General features: G+C 36.0%; 1 protein-coding gene across 4 annotated transcripts in view; it reads left to right on the forward strand.

Moving 5' to 3' along the window:
• DPP10 (dipeptidyl peptidase like 10) overlaps positions 1-13,626 on the forward strand; it is a 202,977-nt gene that overhangs the window by 115,847 nt on the left and 73,504 nt on the right. For all 4 annotated transcript variants that reach the window (XM_063288718.1, XM_063288719.1, XM_063288720.1 and 1 more), the window contains 2 exons: positions 8,457-8,577; positions 9,888-10,042. In XM_063288718.1, coding sequence (XP_063144788.1) covers positions 8,457-8,577; positions 9,888-10,042 — 276 coding nt within the window. The remainder of the gene's footprint in view (positions 1-8,456; positions 8,578-9,887; positions 10,043-13,626) is intronic.

Below are 13,626 nucleotides of genomic sequence, written 5' to 3' on the forward strand. Positions count from 1 at the left end.
GAAACCCATATCTCAATAACTAAGTTAAAATTACAAATCAGTCCCAGGGTTGAACCTTCCTTCCTTCCTTCCTTCCTTCCTTCCTTCCTTCCTTCCTTCCTTCCTTCCTTCCTTCCTTCCTTCCTTCCTTCCTTCCTTCCTTCCTTCCTTCCTTCCTTCCTTCCTTCCTTCCTTCCTTCCTTCCTTCCTTCCTTCCTTCCTTCCTTCCTTCCTTCCTTCCTTCCTTCCTTCCTTCCTTCCTTCCTTCCTTCCTTCCTTCCTTCCTTCCTTCCTTCCTTCCTTCCTTCCTTCCTTCCTTCCTTCCTTCCTTCCTTCCTTCCTTCCTTCCTTCCTTCCTTCCTTCCTTGGCAATGAATTTCTCGCCATGCTGCTATTTGGATTTTTGTGCTCTGGTCTTATTATGTACCTTATTGGCAATTTGTAGAATTATATTTGAGAAAAGTATATGATTAGATGAAGAAGGTTAATTAAATATGAATCCTTAAGGAGCTGGAATCTGTATATCAGAACCATGAATTCACTGTGTATGGCTTAATTACCCAAATTTTCATTTTAATGTAAGTTTTTGCTTTTACCAGAAAATAGCATAGAGTATAGGGAATTTATAAACAGCAAAACATCATTCTGCAATGTTTAGTAATCCTTACTTTGGGAGGCTATCATCTCTATAGCTGCCATAGCATTAAAAAGTAAACATGTGTCTTTCAAGAAGATTATTGTTATAGTCTTCATAGTCCTGGTTTTCGTTTTGTATTAATCCTGACAATTTCTCTCAGAGTTATATAATCACAATATTTCTCAATATATCATGTTTAGAACAATAATACAGATCTAGGAATTTATCTATTTGAATACAGACTTATCATTATATTATTCATGATTTATTCTGACACTTTATATCACATCACAACTTTTTTATATTACATTACAACTTTTGCCTTACATTTTGACCTGGGCTGTTTTTCCACTGTATTCTTGCATACTATTGGGGAATGACTAATAATGACTATTTCTGCATCTTACTTCCTCACAACTTCACTTGCTACAACTCCGTTTCCCCCTAAACCATGTGTAGCACATTAGTAGTTACTATGAGCTAGTAACTCATTAACGCATCTCAAGAAATGAATTACAATGTACACAAATATATAATAATATCATTGTTCATTTCTGAAGTGCCATAAGATGCTAAAACAGACTAGGGTCTCCAGAAAGACAGGTTTTGCTGTCTTTTCCATGTTCCAATTGGTCACTAAACAGTTTGAAGCCAGCCATTGATCATCTTCACTCCTGCTGGCCTCAAAGATTGAGAATAGGCAGGGAACAGTATCAGCAATTCATTTATCCTCCAGCTGACCAATAGGAATTAAAAAAAAAAAAAAAAACAGCAACAGTGCCATGCCCCCGAAGCTAGCACAGGTTCTGGAAATCTCCTCCACAGAAAAGAAAAAGAAAACATATTGCTAACATTACCTTCATCTACATTTTCAGTACATGCTGTGTGGATTTGCCTGTCATTAACAAACACACACACACACACACACAACCATGTTACACAGAGAAGTAATCCTTCTGTTGTTTTTACAAAATCTTTACCAGATACTTTTCACAATAGCTTTAACCATGCTTGTAGGTTGCAGTGTAATGTCTCTGTGTGTATATGGGAAGGGGGAAAGTAAAGGCTCACTTGAGCCCAGAGGATGTGAGCATCCTTAACAAGATGGGAGGCAAGAGATTGGCACATGTTATTTATATAAACAGTGAAAATCAGTCTTGGAACTAGGAACTATGAAATTTACTAGAAGGATTAAGACTGGGTTCATTGATAAATTTGCTGCCTTGCTTTCTTGGCATAATTGGTTTAGAATAAACACCAAAGGGGAGCTTGCAGAAATATTTTAAAAACCAATTAAACTAGCCAAAACAATTTATTGATGGTGACTTCCCGTGTACCTATTGTAGCGTGATGGTGTAATGGTTAAGGAAGCCAGCTAAGCAGTCTTGAGCCAGTTGTTCCTTCTCAACCCTAACCATGGTCAGGCTCTGCAACAAGCCTGATGAACAACCACTATCACATTATGCATTGATAGTTTTACAGTAAGAATTGGGCAAAGCAATTATTACAGTTTGTCTGCAGTAACCCAGACAAACACTAAGAACAACAGCTTCTCATTCATGTGATAATTTTCTCTTTCTGTCACATTAAAAATTTCATGTCAGCAACAATTTTTGGAGGCGCTTTGTGAGCCATAACCAAAGCTTTTTGGGTGGGCACCTCTTACTTAAAATGTTATATTTAATTCCATATAACTGAACTTAGAACATTTCTTTCAAAAGAGCTCTTCTGCTTCAAATTATATACAAATATAGAAATAGCTACAAACATTGGATGATAGATTGATTAATTGTAATCCATAGAAGAGAATATTCTGACTGTAACCGATGAGGTCAGTTTTCTATATATCTCAAATAATTCAGAACAATTTTTTTTGACACATCAGCAGTTCTGAAACTACCTGGGACCTCTTTTATATCAGTGTTGATGTCAGTTGCTGCTCCAAGTCAGCAAAGGTGAACATCTGCATGGGAGGGGGCACATTCCTATTGGATTCTGATTAATATGTGGCATTACCTACCTGGATTGTTATATCCAGTTAAGCATCAATTGAGATATATTAGTTCCCTAGGCAAGATGTAGTTGTAAAAATTGAAACAGTGGAACAGTTCTGTCGGATGGATAATGACATCACTGAAGCTGAAACAGAGCAGAGATAATATGGAGCTCTTTTCCATTTTCCTAAGATTCTGTGTGCTGTACTTACTCCTGTTGCATTTGTGTATTTTGTCCAATAAATTATGATTAACATGAGACTCTGGAAACAAAACACCTTAAATGAAACTCCTGAATACACCTCTCCCACCCACAAATTTTTGTTTTAATTAAGGAGTCCCCTAGTGACAATCTCTATTTCTTTAATTGATATTGCCTAGAAAATTAGCCCCTTGGAGAACAGATGTAATAATTGTTGAAATGCATCATGGATATGTATTAAACAGAGTTGATTCATTGCCAGTATTACCTGTAAGTTTCAAAGACAGACAATATAGTTCTTCGTTTGTCCCTACATTCCCATTACACTTACAGCTCTGGAATGAAGAGATGAGGTGAAGAATGGAATGGATGCTTAGTGTTATAGATGAGGTTTTAAAGGAGATGAAAGGGATTTGCCGTGTTTCATTTTAATTAATTTCTTCCAACATGGATACCCTACCAGACTGTCTAGGGAGTCCTTTTTCTTTCTTCTTCTACATTTTTTGGGAAAGCTTCTCTGGCCTAAGGACTATTCTTTCCCCTGCTATATATGGCCGCCTATGACTTACATACTTGATAGACTGAGGAAGGCCTGCATTATTACCAACCCCCTGACAGCTACCTCGTGCTTGGGTATCTTGGGAAAACCTTAAGTGGAGGACTGATCACTGCTCTACCAAGACCTGGGAAAATGTAAGGAAACCTCTCTTCACCACTAAAGATGATTTTGGGTATCTCCAAATTACATTCTGTCCCCTTGGAACTTTAAGTGTAGCTGCCAAGCTATAATGTTGTTACCTCTATCCTTTAACAAGCCTCTCTTTCAGGTTACTGTAGCCCCAAAAAACAAAAACAACCAGCCAGACACACTGAATTTTACTTGAAACCAGAAAGATTTTATACTGTAATAGACTCAAATGTAACTAAAGCTGTTTGGTTACAAATAAGTGAAATACAGGTAAATATAACATACAATAAATCCAAATTTAAAAATGACAAAAAGCAGAATTCATTCATATATTGCTAAAATAAGATGATGGCTTTGCAGTTTATTCTTTTGTTTCCATGGAAAAATTTGTCTCTCCAATTTTACTTGCTTCAAACTCATAATTGACCATTATATCTTAGGCAATTATATTTGTTAATTGTCACATCCCTGTAACTTGCTTTGTGAAATAAGATGTGTTGGGCAGGTCTTTACTTTTTTGCAAATTCTAATTCTATTCAGAATTTTAATTCTGATTCAAAATCTAGATTCCTGGGAATTCCAGATTCATCTTTATTTAGGCAGCTTTTTTAATGTTTAAATATTGTCAACAAACTTAAAAACAGATAATTTCTTTATCTCTTTCAAAACAGAACTGATGGAATTCTAAGGATAAATATCAGGAGTTGCCAACTTTTTCAGATGACAGTTACCAACATATGATCTTCGCAGTAGTATAGTCGTCATTTTTTTGAAAATGGATTGAATATCACCAGATTGCCGAATCTCACAATATTTCAGCAATCTCATCCCCAGGATGGAAGAAACCTCAAATTTGGCAGTTGTGTGTATGTGTGTGTGTGAATTTAATGTTAGAAATCCAAGAGGCCATTTAGGGGTGTCATGGTACTGTGGCACCAGTGTACCCTATATTATCAATTCCTGGCATGTACAGAATAATGAAACCTCATTTTATCAGAGTAATAGTGCAGTGGCACAGAGCCTCAAGAGGAGAGCTTGTTATTCAGGAATATCAAATGAACTGAAGAATAAGATATTATGGGAGATTTAGATCATTTTCATGATGAAATCATTATGCAAATAATATAAATTGCAACAGATATTTAATTTGGTGCATAGAAAGTCCATCGCGTCAAGGCCTAGTAGAATGAAGTTTCATTGCAATAACATATAGAAAATGTTTGATTGATTGATTGATAACCCACAAAAATTTTGTATGAAAAAAAGAACAGTAAATGGGAAACTCTCTTTCTCTTTACTATCTTCACTGTCCATTGAGCAACATGTATTTTGTTTGTTTTATATATTCTTCTCTCTTGACCTTTTACTGGAGTGAAAAAAGCACTGTGTGTTTGATTGACAGCTGCTGGGTTCAAAACCCATCATTTTCTACTCATTTTTCAGTTTCTCTGTCTGCATCTAGGCTCTGAAACTGTTAATCATTCTTTCAAACATCAAAGAAGTTCATATATAGTTTGATCTTGAAAGGTAGTGTGATCATTGCATATTTATATTTAGTTACATGGGTTTATAATACTGGGTAGGTTTTTTATTTATTTCATCACTTTTTGTGCATGCATTAGCATCAGGTGAAATAATAGGAGAAAGAAGTAATGAATATGCAACTAGGCCGTACTGAAAAATATCTTGAAAGTATACCATTATCTTAGCCAGCAGTATCAAATTAAGCTGAAGGAAAAAAAAAAAAACATATACCAGACTTTGCTGCAATAATAACTAGAGAATTTTATGTTCAGTTATTAAAGTCTGTGGTGAGAAACCTGCATGACCAAATGGCATAGCTGGCCACATTTCTGTTTGAAAAATATTCCTAGAAATCTACATTGAAAAACTCCAACATCAAAAAGTCTTCATCACTGTGTTACATTTCTATATGCTCATCACAGTGGCTTTAGCACTTAGGCTCTTTTTGACTCTTGTCAAATCATTTTCCTCTCCGGTATCTACTTAACTACCTTTAAGTGAAAGGGACAAATGTGACAGAGTAATAGAACTGCCAATCTATATGCTTCACCCTTTCTTTAATTCATTTGACAAATGCACCATCAAGTTAGGCAGCAGCATAATTACAGTATAAATACCAGTGCTGCTGTGTTGTTTCAAATATATTTCCATCCTGGTAGTCTCTGAGGTATTAGCCCCATGGGCTTCTCCTATGTTTAGGCCATTTTGTAGGGTACTAGAATATATGACAGATAAATATGCTTAGCAGTAACTCAAACTGAAGGAAGATGGTACTGTTCAGGTATTTATTTATTTATTATTTTCCACCTTCATGCTGCAGTGTATTAGGATATCCTCTAACATAGACTGGGATGGAATGCGAAGGGCTGCAAGGAGAATGGTAGAAAATCACTGCCTTTGCTTTATTTTATTTATTTTAGAAATTTATAAGGCCACCCAACCCTAACAACAATTCTGAGTAGAATACAGTAAAAATAATCAAGACTTTGATAGCATCACCTAGTTTGTCTGGGGTAAAGATATATAACTGGGTGTCATCCACATATTGATGATACCTGACCCCAGACCAGTAGATGACGTCACCCAGTGACCTCATGTAGAAGTTAAACATAAGGAGTGTAGAGCCCTGACGTGCTCCCAACACCAACATATGATGCCTCCACTGGTGCCTACTTCTTTCTGGCAGAGCAAGTATGGATTGAATGTGGAAGGAAATTATGGACATTGCTGTTAGGATGTCAACAAAACCTTTAGGGGAAGGGCAAAAAATTCCTGGATATACAGTATATAAGATGATCTTATATGTATACTAAAAGAAGAGAAAAGTTCCTGTTGTGTTTGAACACATTTCACATTATCTGTTAGTCTGGAACATTAAATTTAAGGAGGTTATTAAACCTGTGTGCAAATTGTCACAAAACCTACTGATCCTTGTAACTTACAATGAATAATCCATTATCGTTGATGTATTATACTTACCCAACTGTTTTCAGTCATGTAATCAGACTAATGGGCCACATTTAAACTATGAAATATTAATTAAAACACCTTTTCGTTCCCTCAGAAAACAGAAATCCTACCTAAATTAATAATTTTCAAATACAGAACTCTTAATTAATTTAAGCTCTATTAACTGTAGAATCAGCTTTTTCATGGGTAAAGCATAGCTGTTCCATTTAATTATGCTCTTTACAAGCAAGGCCAATCAAAAGACATTCTGCTGCCTGAGGCAAAAGTTAAGGTGAACTTTCCATGTAAGAAAACCCACTGGGTTAGCATTTGAACTGTACTTTAGTATTGGCAGTAAGATTGGTTCTTTCATACCTGAGATCAAAAGGATGGTTTTGAAAATATACAAGTGCACACACCTTTGTTCTGAAAAAGGGAAAGGAGCTTAGGAAAAGTTGCTACTACTGCCCCAATGTTTGCCTCCTGAGATGGCACTTTACTTTGCCAGTTATCTCAGCAGAAGTGTCTTCTATAGATCTTCAGACTTGCCTAGGAAATTTCTGAAGGGACTTAAAGAAGCTGCATAAATCTTTCTGAGATGCAATTCAGGAGTTGAATGGTTGACTTAACATGGTTTTGGTTTATCCTGTTACTGCTATACTTTGGTTTGAAATAGCTAGATTATAACATGATTTAAAGCAATTGCTGCTGATCCAAGATGCAGTTACCTCAAGTCCTTGTGAAGTGGGCAGTCAATAAAAACTGTAGATATAAATATAATGACTAAGACTAGCACATAAAGATATCAAGAATTATCCTTCATGCATGAGATAAAGTTGAAAAATATTACATAATACTATTGTACAACCTACAATGCTATATTATATATATTGTGTTTATATTATTAACTGTTAATTTAGACTATATATGTTTTGTTAATATTTGTCCTGTATGTATCATGTTTCTGTTATCATTATTATATTTTATTTAGTAAAGTAAAAAAAAACCAATATAAAACTTTTCCTCTCCCAAACCATTTGAAATTTGGGGAAATTTTTTTTTAAAAAAATGTTTCTATTGTGTATACTTGAGAAAGTGCCTGTGACTTCTCTAGTGAATATGATTTGCATGCTACCCAACAGCCTAAATATACTCTATGTTTCTCATTTAAGACTGCCACAATAATTATTTTAAAAACAACAATAAAAGCAAAAATAATGTAACAGCTTCACAACATTTTGTTTTGAATGTGTCTGGTACCAAAATTAGAAAAAAGGCTCTGGGCCAGTATTAAAGCTATACCCCCACCACCCACAACATCTTACCTGCATATAATTGCAATGGATTGGTTGTGTTAACAAAAAATACTACATTATGAGTTGAACCCAAAGTTGTGCTATAGGAAGAAATTCTTGGAGTGGGGCTTTTATATGAATTGCTGATAAAGAGATTGCATAGGCACCAAACACGAGGACTTGATTCTGGAGAATGCTTGCCATTCTATATCTATGCAGCCATTGTGTGACATTGTGCAAGATCAGCACGTATTTTGAAGTATTGCAAAAGATAGGCCAGTGCTGTGCACAAACAAGAATACATCATGGATTTCACATATCTTTTCTTACTTAAGGATTTCATTCTAAGTCAGAAAATATCCATTTCTACCTGGAAGATATACCTTACTCTATACAGCTAAATTTATAAATAAAAGAAAATTAGGGGAAAGGAAGTAGCAAGATTAACAACATGCAAAACAATTGACCCTGTAATTACAGTTTTCACAATATGACATAACCTTGCCTTCTATTGAAATTTATTTGATTTTAGACAGAAATACTTTCTCTGTTTCTTCCCTATTTTCCTTCTAAAATAATTCATAAATTATAAAAACATATAAAAATTGGGTTTAGAAACAATTTCCTGACAATGAACATGAAAATATTAACTGATTACATAACATGTAATTCTTTTTACCTAACTTAGATTTATATTTTCGAAAATAACATCTATTACCAGCCTGATGTAAAAAGCAGCTCTTTGAGACTGACATCTTCTGGGAAAGAAGGAATTGTTTTTAATGGAATTGCAGACTGGTTATATGAAGGTAAATTGCACATTAAAAATTGCTGTATGAACATGAATGCAGGAAAGCTTATTCTTGCTCAAATTCTCAAGGGGCAAAACGTTATCCCAGGATAATGTTTTTAAAGATTTCTTAGGGTTGTGGTAGCCCCAGTTCATTGTTCATTCTTTCAGTTGGGAACTCTAGGCTTAGGGAGATCAATACCAAAGTAGGGACCACATTTTTGCAGATGTTTCACCTTGCTTTCTGGAGAGGCTTCCTCGGTGCAATGGTTCAGAAATGGGGATTGCCTTACCATGAATTCTGTGGGATTGGGTGGTAATTTGATGCTTCCTGGGAAGCACTGGTTGATTTTAAACCATGGAGATGAATAAAGAGAAGAAACTCCCACCCTGAGGCATCCTCATCAGTAAGCTTAATGATAGCAGCCTAACCCAAGTTTACAGAAAATCCACCCACATAGAACAAAATTTATACTTCCATATAAGTTATCCCCCAACACATAAGATCAGCTGCATGAGAACCCCGGTCAACTGAGCAAAAATCACTGCAGCTCACGAGCACCACCAGAAAAGGAGGACTCACGTACCTCCTTCAGTAGGTACATCCACTCTAAATGTCCTAAAACAAAGGCACCAGGAAACAAAACAATGAATTGAAAGACACCCCAAGGACCACCACAATAACACCCCCATACATGAGAAATATGCCAGTTGATTACTCCAGCCACTAGGCATCTTAATGGTCACAAACCCATTAAAAACTCTATAAAGAATCCTGGGTAAACCAAAAGACTATATACCCCATCAAGAAATAACCAACATCATATGCAGAAGCAAAGTCAGGGTTGCAGCCAGCACTTCACAGGATAAACAGGACACCAACTATACCAAGTTTTTATTTTTAACATTTTCTTGCAAAGTTGTCTCATTTAAAAAAAACCTTATTGCTGTAAATATAAAATATGGAAATCCTACTTGTTTTTTGTTTTTTTAACCTCAAGACAAATAACTTGTGTGAGGAAGATAAGGGATATATTTTCAGTTAGTATTCTGGAAATTATCCTACTTATTTTCAGTTGAATGCAGGAGTGCAGTTAAGTAATTCTGAAGTGTGAATTTCATGGCAAAATAATAATTCCATTTAGTTTAAGGGATACCATCCTTTCTAGTTTGTTTGCTGTTTTTTTTAACGTTTCTAAGAAGAAAATGTTTAGATAAAAATAATGTATCAAATGTCCTTCAGTTGAATTCCAAAAGGCAATATTTCCTGGTAAATCTGATACAAAATGCTAATTTTATGGGTTTTAAGATTTTTTTTTTCCCCCCCAGAGGAGCTGCTTCATTCTCACATTACTCACTGGTGGTCACCTGATGGAGAGAGGCTTGCATTCCTTATGATAAATGACTCATTAGTACCAAATATGCTTATTCCTCAATTTACTGGATTTCTGTATCCCAAAGGAAAACAGTATCCATATCCAAAGGTAAGGAAATTGGTTAATACTTTATTATTAATGTCTGGCTTACTTCATTATTCCCTTCACCCTCAATTATCAGAAGAAAACATTATGCAAGTCATTGGGGTTGAAGATAACAACCCTTTTAGTTAATAATGAAGAACTCAAGCAAATCTTTGTTACCCAGAGATAATTAGAGGCATCCCAGTCCCAGGAGACTTTTATGGACATTCTTGATGAGAATCCACCTTGGCTGTGATGAACCAATCTAGTCTTTTTTGTCACCTGTTCAACATGAAAGTAGGTTGAGGAACTCTGGTTATTCCAGTTCCTTCCTATGGTCAGGATTCAGTGGACTTCAGGCTATTTACCTCTTCCATCATGTCAAACAATCACTGTAAGATGTAGGATGTTCTAACAATGCTTTACCTCCAGGTGGTACTTAGCAGAGTAGCCTTTTCCTATGCTATGTGTGCCATTTGGCAAAATATGGCTAAAACAATCTCAGGCACGAAACCATAAATTGTGTAAAACAGTAAAAGAAGAGCAAGCAAGGAAGGAAGAAAATATCTGGTGGGCAACCTGGACACACCTCAGTGGCTGACTAATTCTGCTGGTCTCCTTTTGTTAGAGGAGTAGTTTGACTTTATTAATTGTTTAGTGGAGTAGTACAATTGGTGATGTGTCTGGTTCTCTTTATAATTATTATTTTTTAAGTGGAAAGGTAAAAAAAAAAAAACTGGTAAACCTTTCAGCCATTCATTGCAATAGAAAATTTGAGCACGTTACTTTTTCTCCCATGTAAACCAATGTAACTTTTAAAAGTTTTTAACTTAGTCCAGAATTAACTGGAATAGCACCTGTATATCTGCTTAATTAAGGTTTTGGATATGCTTGTCAAAGAGCCATATTTTTCTTCTGTTTCATTTAGAAGAAATACAGACAAGTCTTTAATTCTGCATTGAAACTAATAAATAATCACCAAATGTTCTCCTGCTTAGAATTCAATGACAAATCAAATTATTTTTGTAAGAACCCAATGCCAGACATGTTGAATCAGGTCAAAGTGTTTATCCATCATGCTGTGTTACACAGATCACTTGAAAGCACACAAGAAGATCTGCTGCCTGTGGTTTGGGAGATCACAACAACCATCAGGTCTAGCAGCCACTGGTAGGCCTGAGCTACATGGATTTCTCTAGTTCTCTTTTACAGCCATATAAATTGGTGACCTGTACATCACATTTGATGCTGAAAGTTATGTGTGTGTTTTTTTAATTATTATTAAAAATACTTGTTTGTTACTGTATTTTTTTACAGTAAATCAACAGCATTTAGTTTAGGGGAAGGCCCTGATTTTTAGTATTGTGCAAGAAGAAGAAAAACTTATTTCTGTCCACAATTTCTCTGCTATGTATGATATAGATACACATACATTTGCTTGTATATATTCCCTCTTTTTGCCTCCCTTTTAAGATAAAATATCCCCTGCACAGTAGTCTTTCTTGATGGGGTAATAACTCCATCTTCCTAATAAGTTTGCTTGTCCTGTTTTGCATCTTTTTCAGCTCTATTATAGCCTTTTAAAAATGCTATTACAGAACTGCATATTTAAGTATGGCTGTACCAAAAGTGTAGATATATGTATGACAATTTAATTTGGTGAAAATAACTTTGACAGAAGTGGCTGTCCCTACAGATGTCAGACAGGTCAGGAAGGGAGCTGCAGGCACTTCATCATGGGTTTAATACATGTGCGCCACATAGAAAATATGTACCAGAAAATAATTTGAAAATAGTTATACACTGCTACTGGAATAACTGCTATCTGTTTGGCAGATTTACAGAGGAAGGAAAGCATTTCAGTGGATTGGTAGTTAAGAGAAAGTCTGTAACTCTTAGAACAAAGGCTTTTGTTCTTTAAATAACTGTTCAAATCTGAAATGAATCAGGGGTAACTAGATGACCTAGTAATTTTGGATCCACTGAAGCAATTAATACATGTTGTACTATTATTAGTCTTCTATTAATTGTTCAGTGATGTAGAATAGAATCTCCATTGATAGAGTTCATTAACAACACTGCACCTTTTCTTGCAGAAGTACAATATGATGATCTGCCTTCATGTTAGATCTATTTATTGCCTTATACTATTCAGAATGTAATTCAGTAAGGTTCAATGATATTTCATCAGTTTTCCTCTGATGCAGAAATAATTTTCCTTCCTTCCTTCTTCCTTCTTCCTTCCTTCTGTTGAAGTGGGGCAAAGTGTAGCTTTGATTGTAGATTGTACTCACAATCTGCTCTGGAGCATATCTAGAGAGTATGTGGCAAGCTGCAGATAAAGGAGAGGAAGATTGAATTGCATTATTTGTGGAACATTTGATTTCATCCAATAATCTATAACAGAAATTCCTCCAGTTATAGTTGACTCATTTTTTTCCTCTTTCAAACTCCCAGCAGAGGCACACCTGATAAGTAACCTCCCTTGCAATTTGCCTAACCCTCACTTGGCACTAAATAGAAGCAGCTGAGGCTTAGTCGTGCATTCTCTTGATCTGGGATGAGTGAGGTACACTCACACACTCAATTGAGATACAAGAGTTCAGGCTCTTAGCAGCTCAGGGAAATACACAGCACACAAACTCTGTTAACCTTCAAAAGCTTTATTAAATACAGTTGCTTAAGCCTTACACATACATACACTCAGGCACATACTCACTCAGACTCTCTTGCCCTGCTGCACTTGGCCAAGTGATGCATGTGGATTGGGAAGGACAGGATAGTTCCATGCTTGAAAGAGGGTTGTCTGACAAGGTTTCTGCAGTTTGTCCTTTCACCCTTTGCCAGCTGCATTCCATCATGTGTCACTTGGGCTGTCCTTTTATCAACTTGTTAGGTTGCTGGGTCATAGTGACTTGCTGCATGATGGTTACCTGTTAACTTTCTTATCTCTACTTGTGGTCCTTTGGTTCTTGTCTAGTCCTGATGGATTGTTTTCAATGCTTATCTCCAGTAGCTTGTATCTACCCTTGGCCTAGGGGCTTCCTTGTTTTTCCCTTTTTTCTGCATGTTCACATTTATACTCAGGTTCAAATTCCATTCACCTATTTCCCCAATATTTTTTTTTCTTGTAACAGAATCTGTGCAGTAAATAAATAAATAAATAGCAAGTCCACATCTTGGAGGTTCTCTAGACTCATGGCTGCTGCTAAGTAGGCAAATGGCTGGGGAGTCTGTGGAAATTTCAGTCTGTGTGCCAGTTGTAACCTAGAGCAACCCTCCAGCTAGAGGCCCTGGAGACAGTAAATCATGCAGTCATCACATCTAGGATAGACTATTGCAATGAGTTTTGTCTGGGGCTGCTTTTGAAGACTGCAGCTCATGCAAAATAAGCAGTATGCTGGTGGGTACAATCACCATAATCATTTAATATCAGTGCTATGGGTGCTGCCTTAGTTATTGGAAGGCCTGTGAGTACAATTCAAGGAGCTAATTATTACCAATAAATCCATCTATTTACTACATTCCCTACAAAGTACATTCAGGACCATCTTCTTCAGCTAGAACCAACTGTCCAGTTTGCACATCCAGAATTGGCAGATTGAGAG

The sequence above is a fragment of the Candoia aspera genome, chromosome 1 (genome assembly GCF_035149785.1).
Source record: "Candoia aspera isolate rCanAsp1 chromosome 1, rCanAsp1.hap2, whole genome shotgun sequence".
Lineage (NCBI taxonomy): Eukaryota > Metazoa > Chordata > Lepidosauria > Squamata > Boidae > Candoia > Candoia aspera.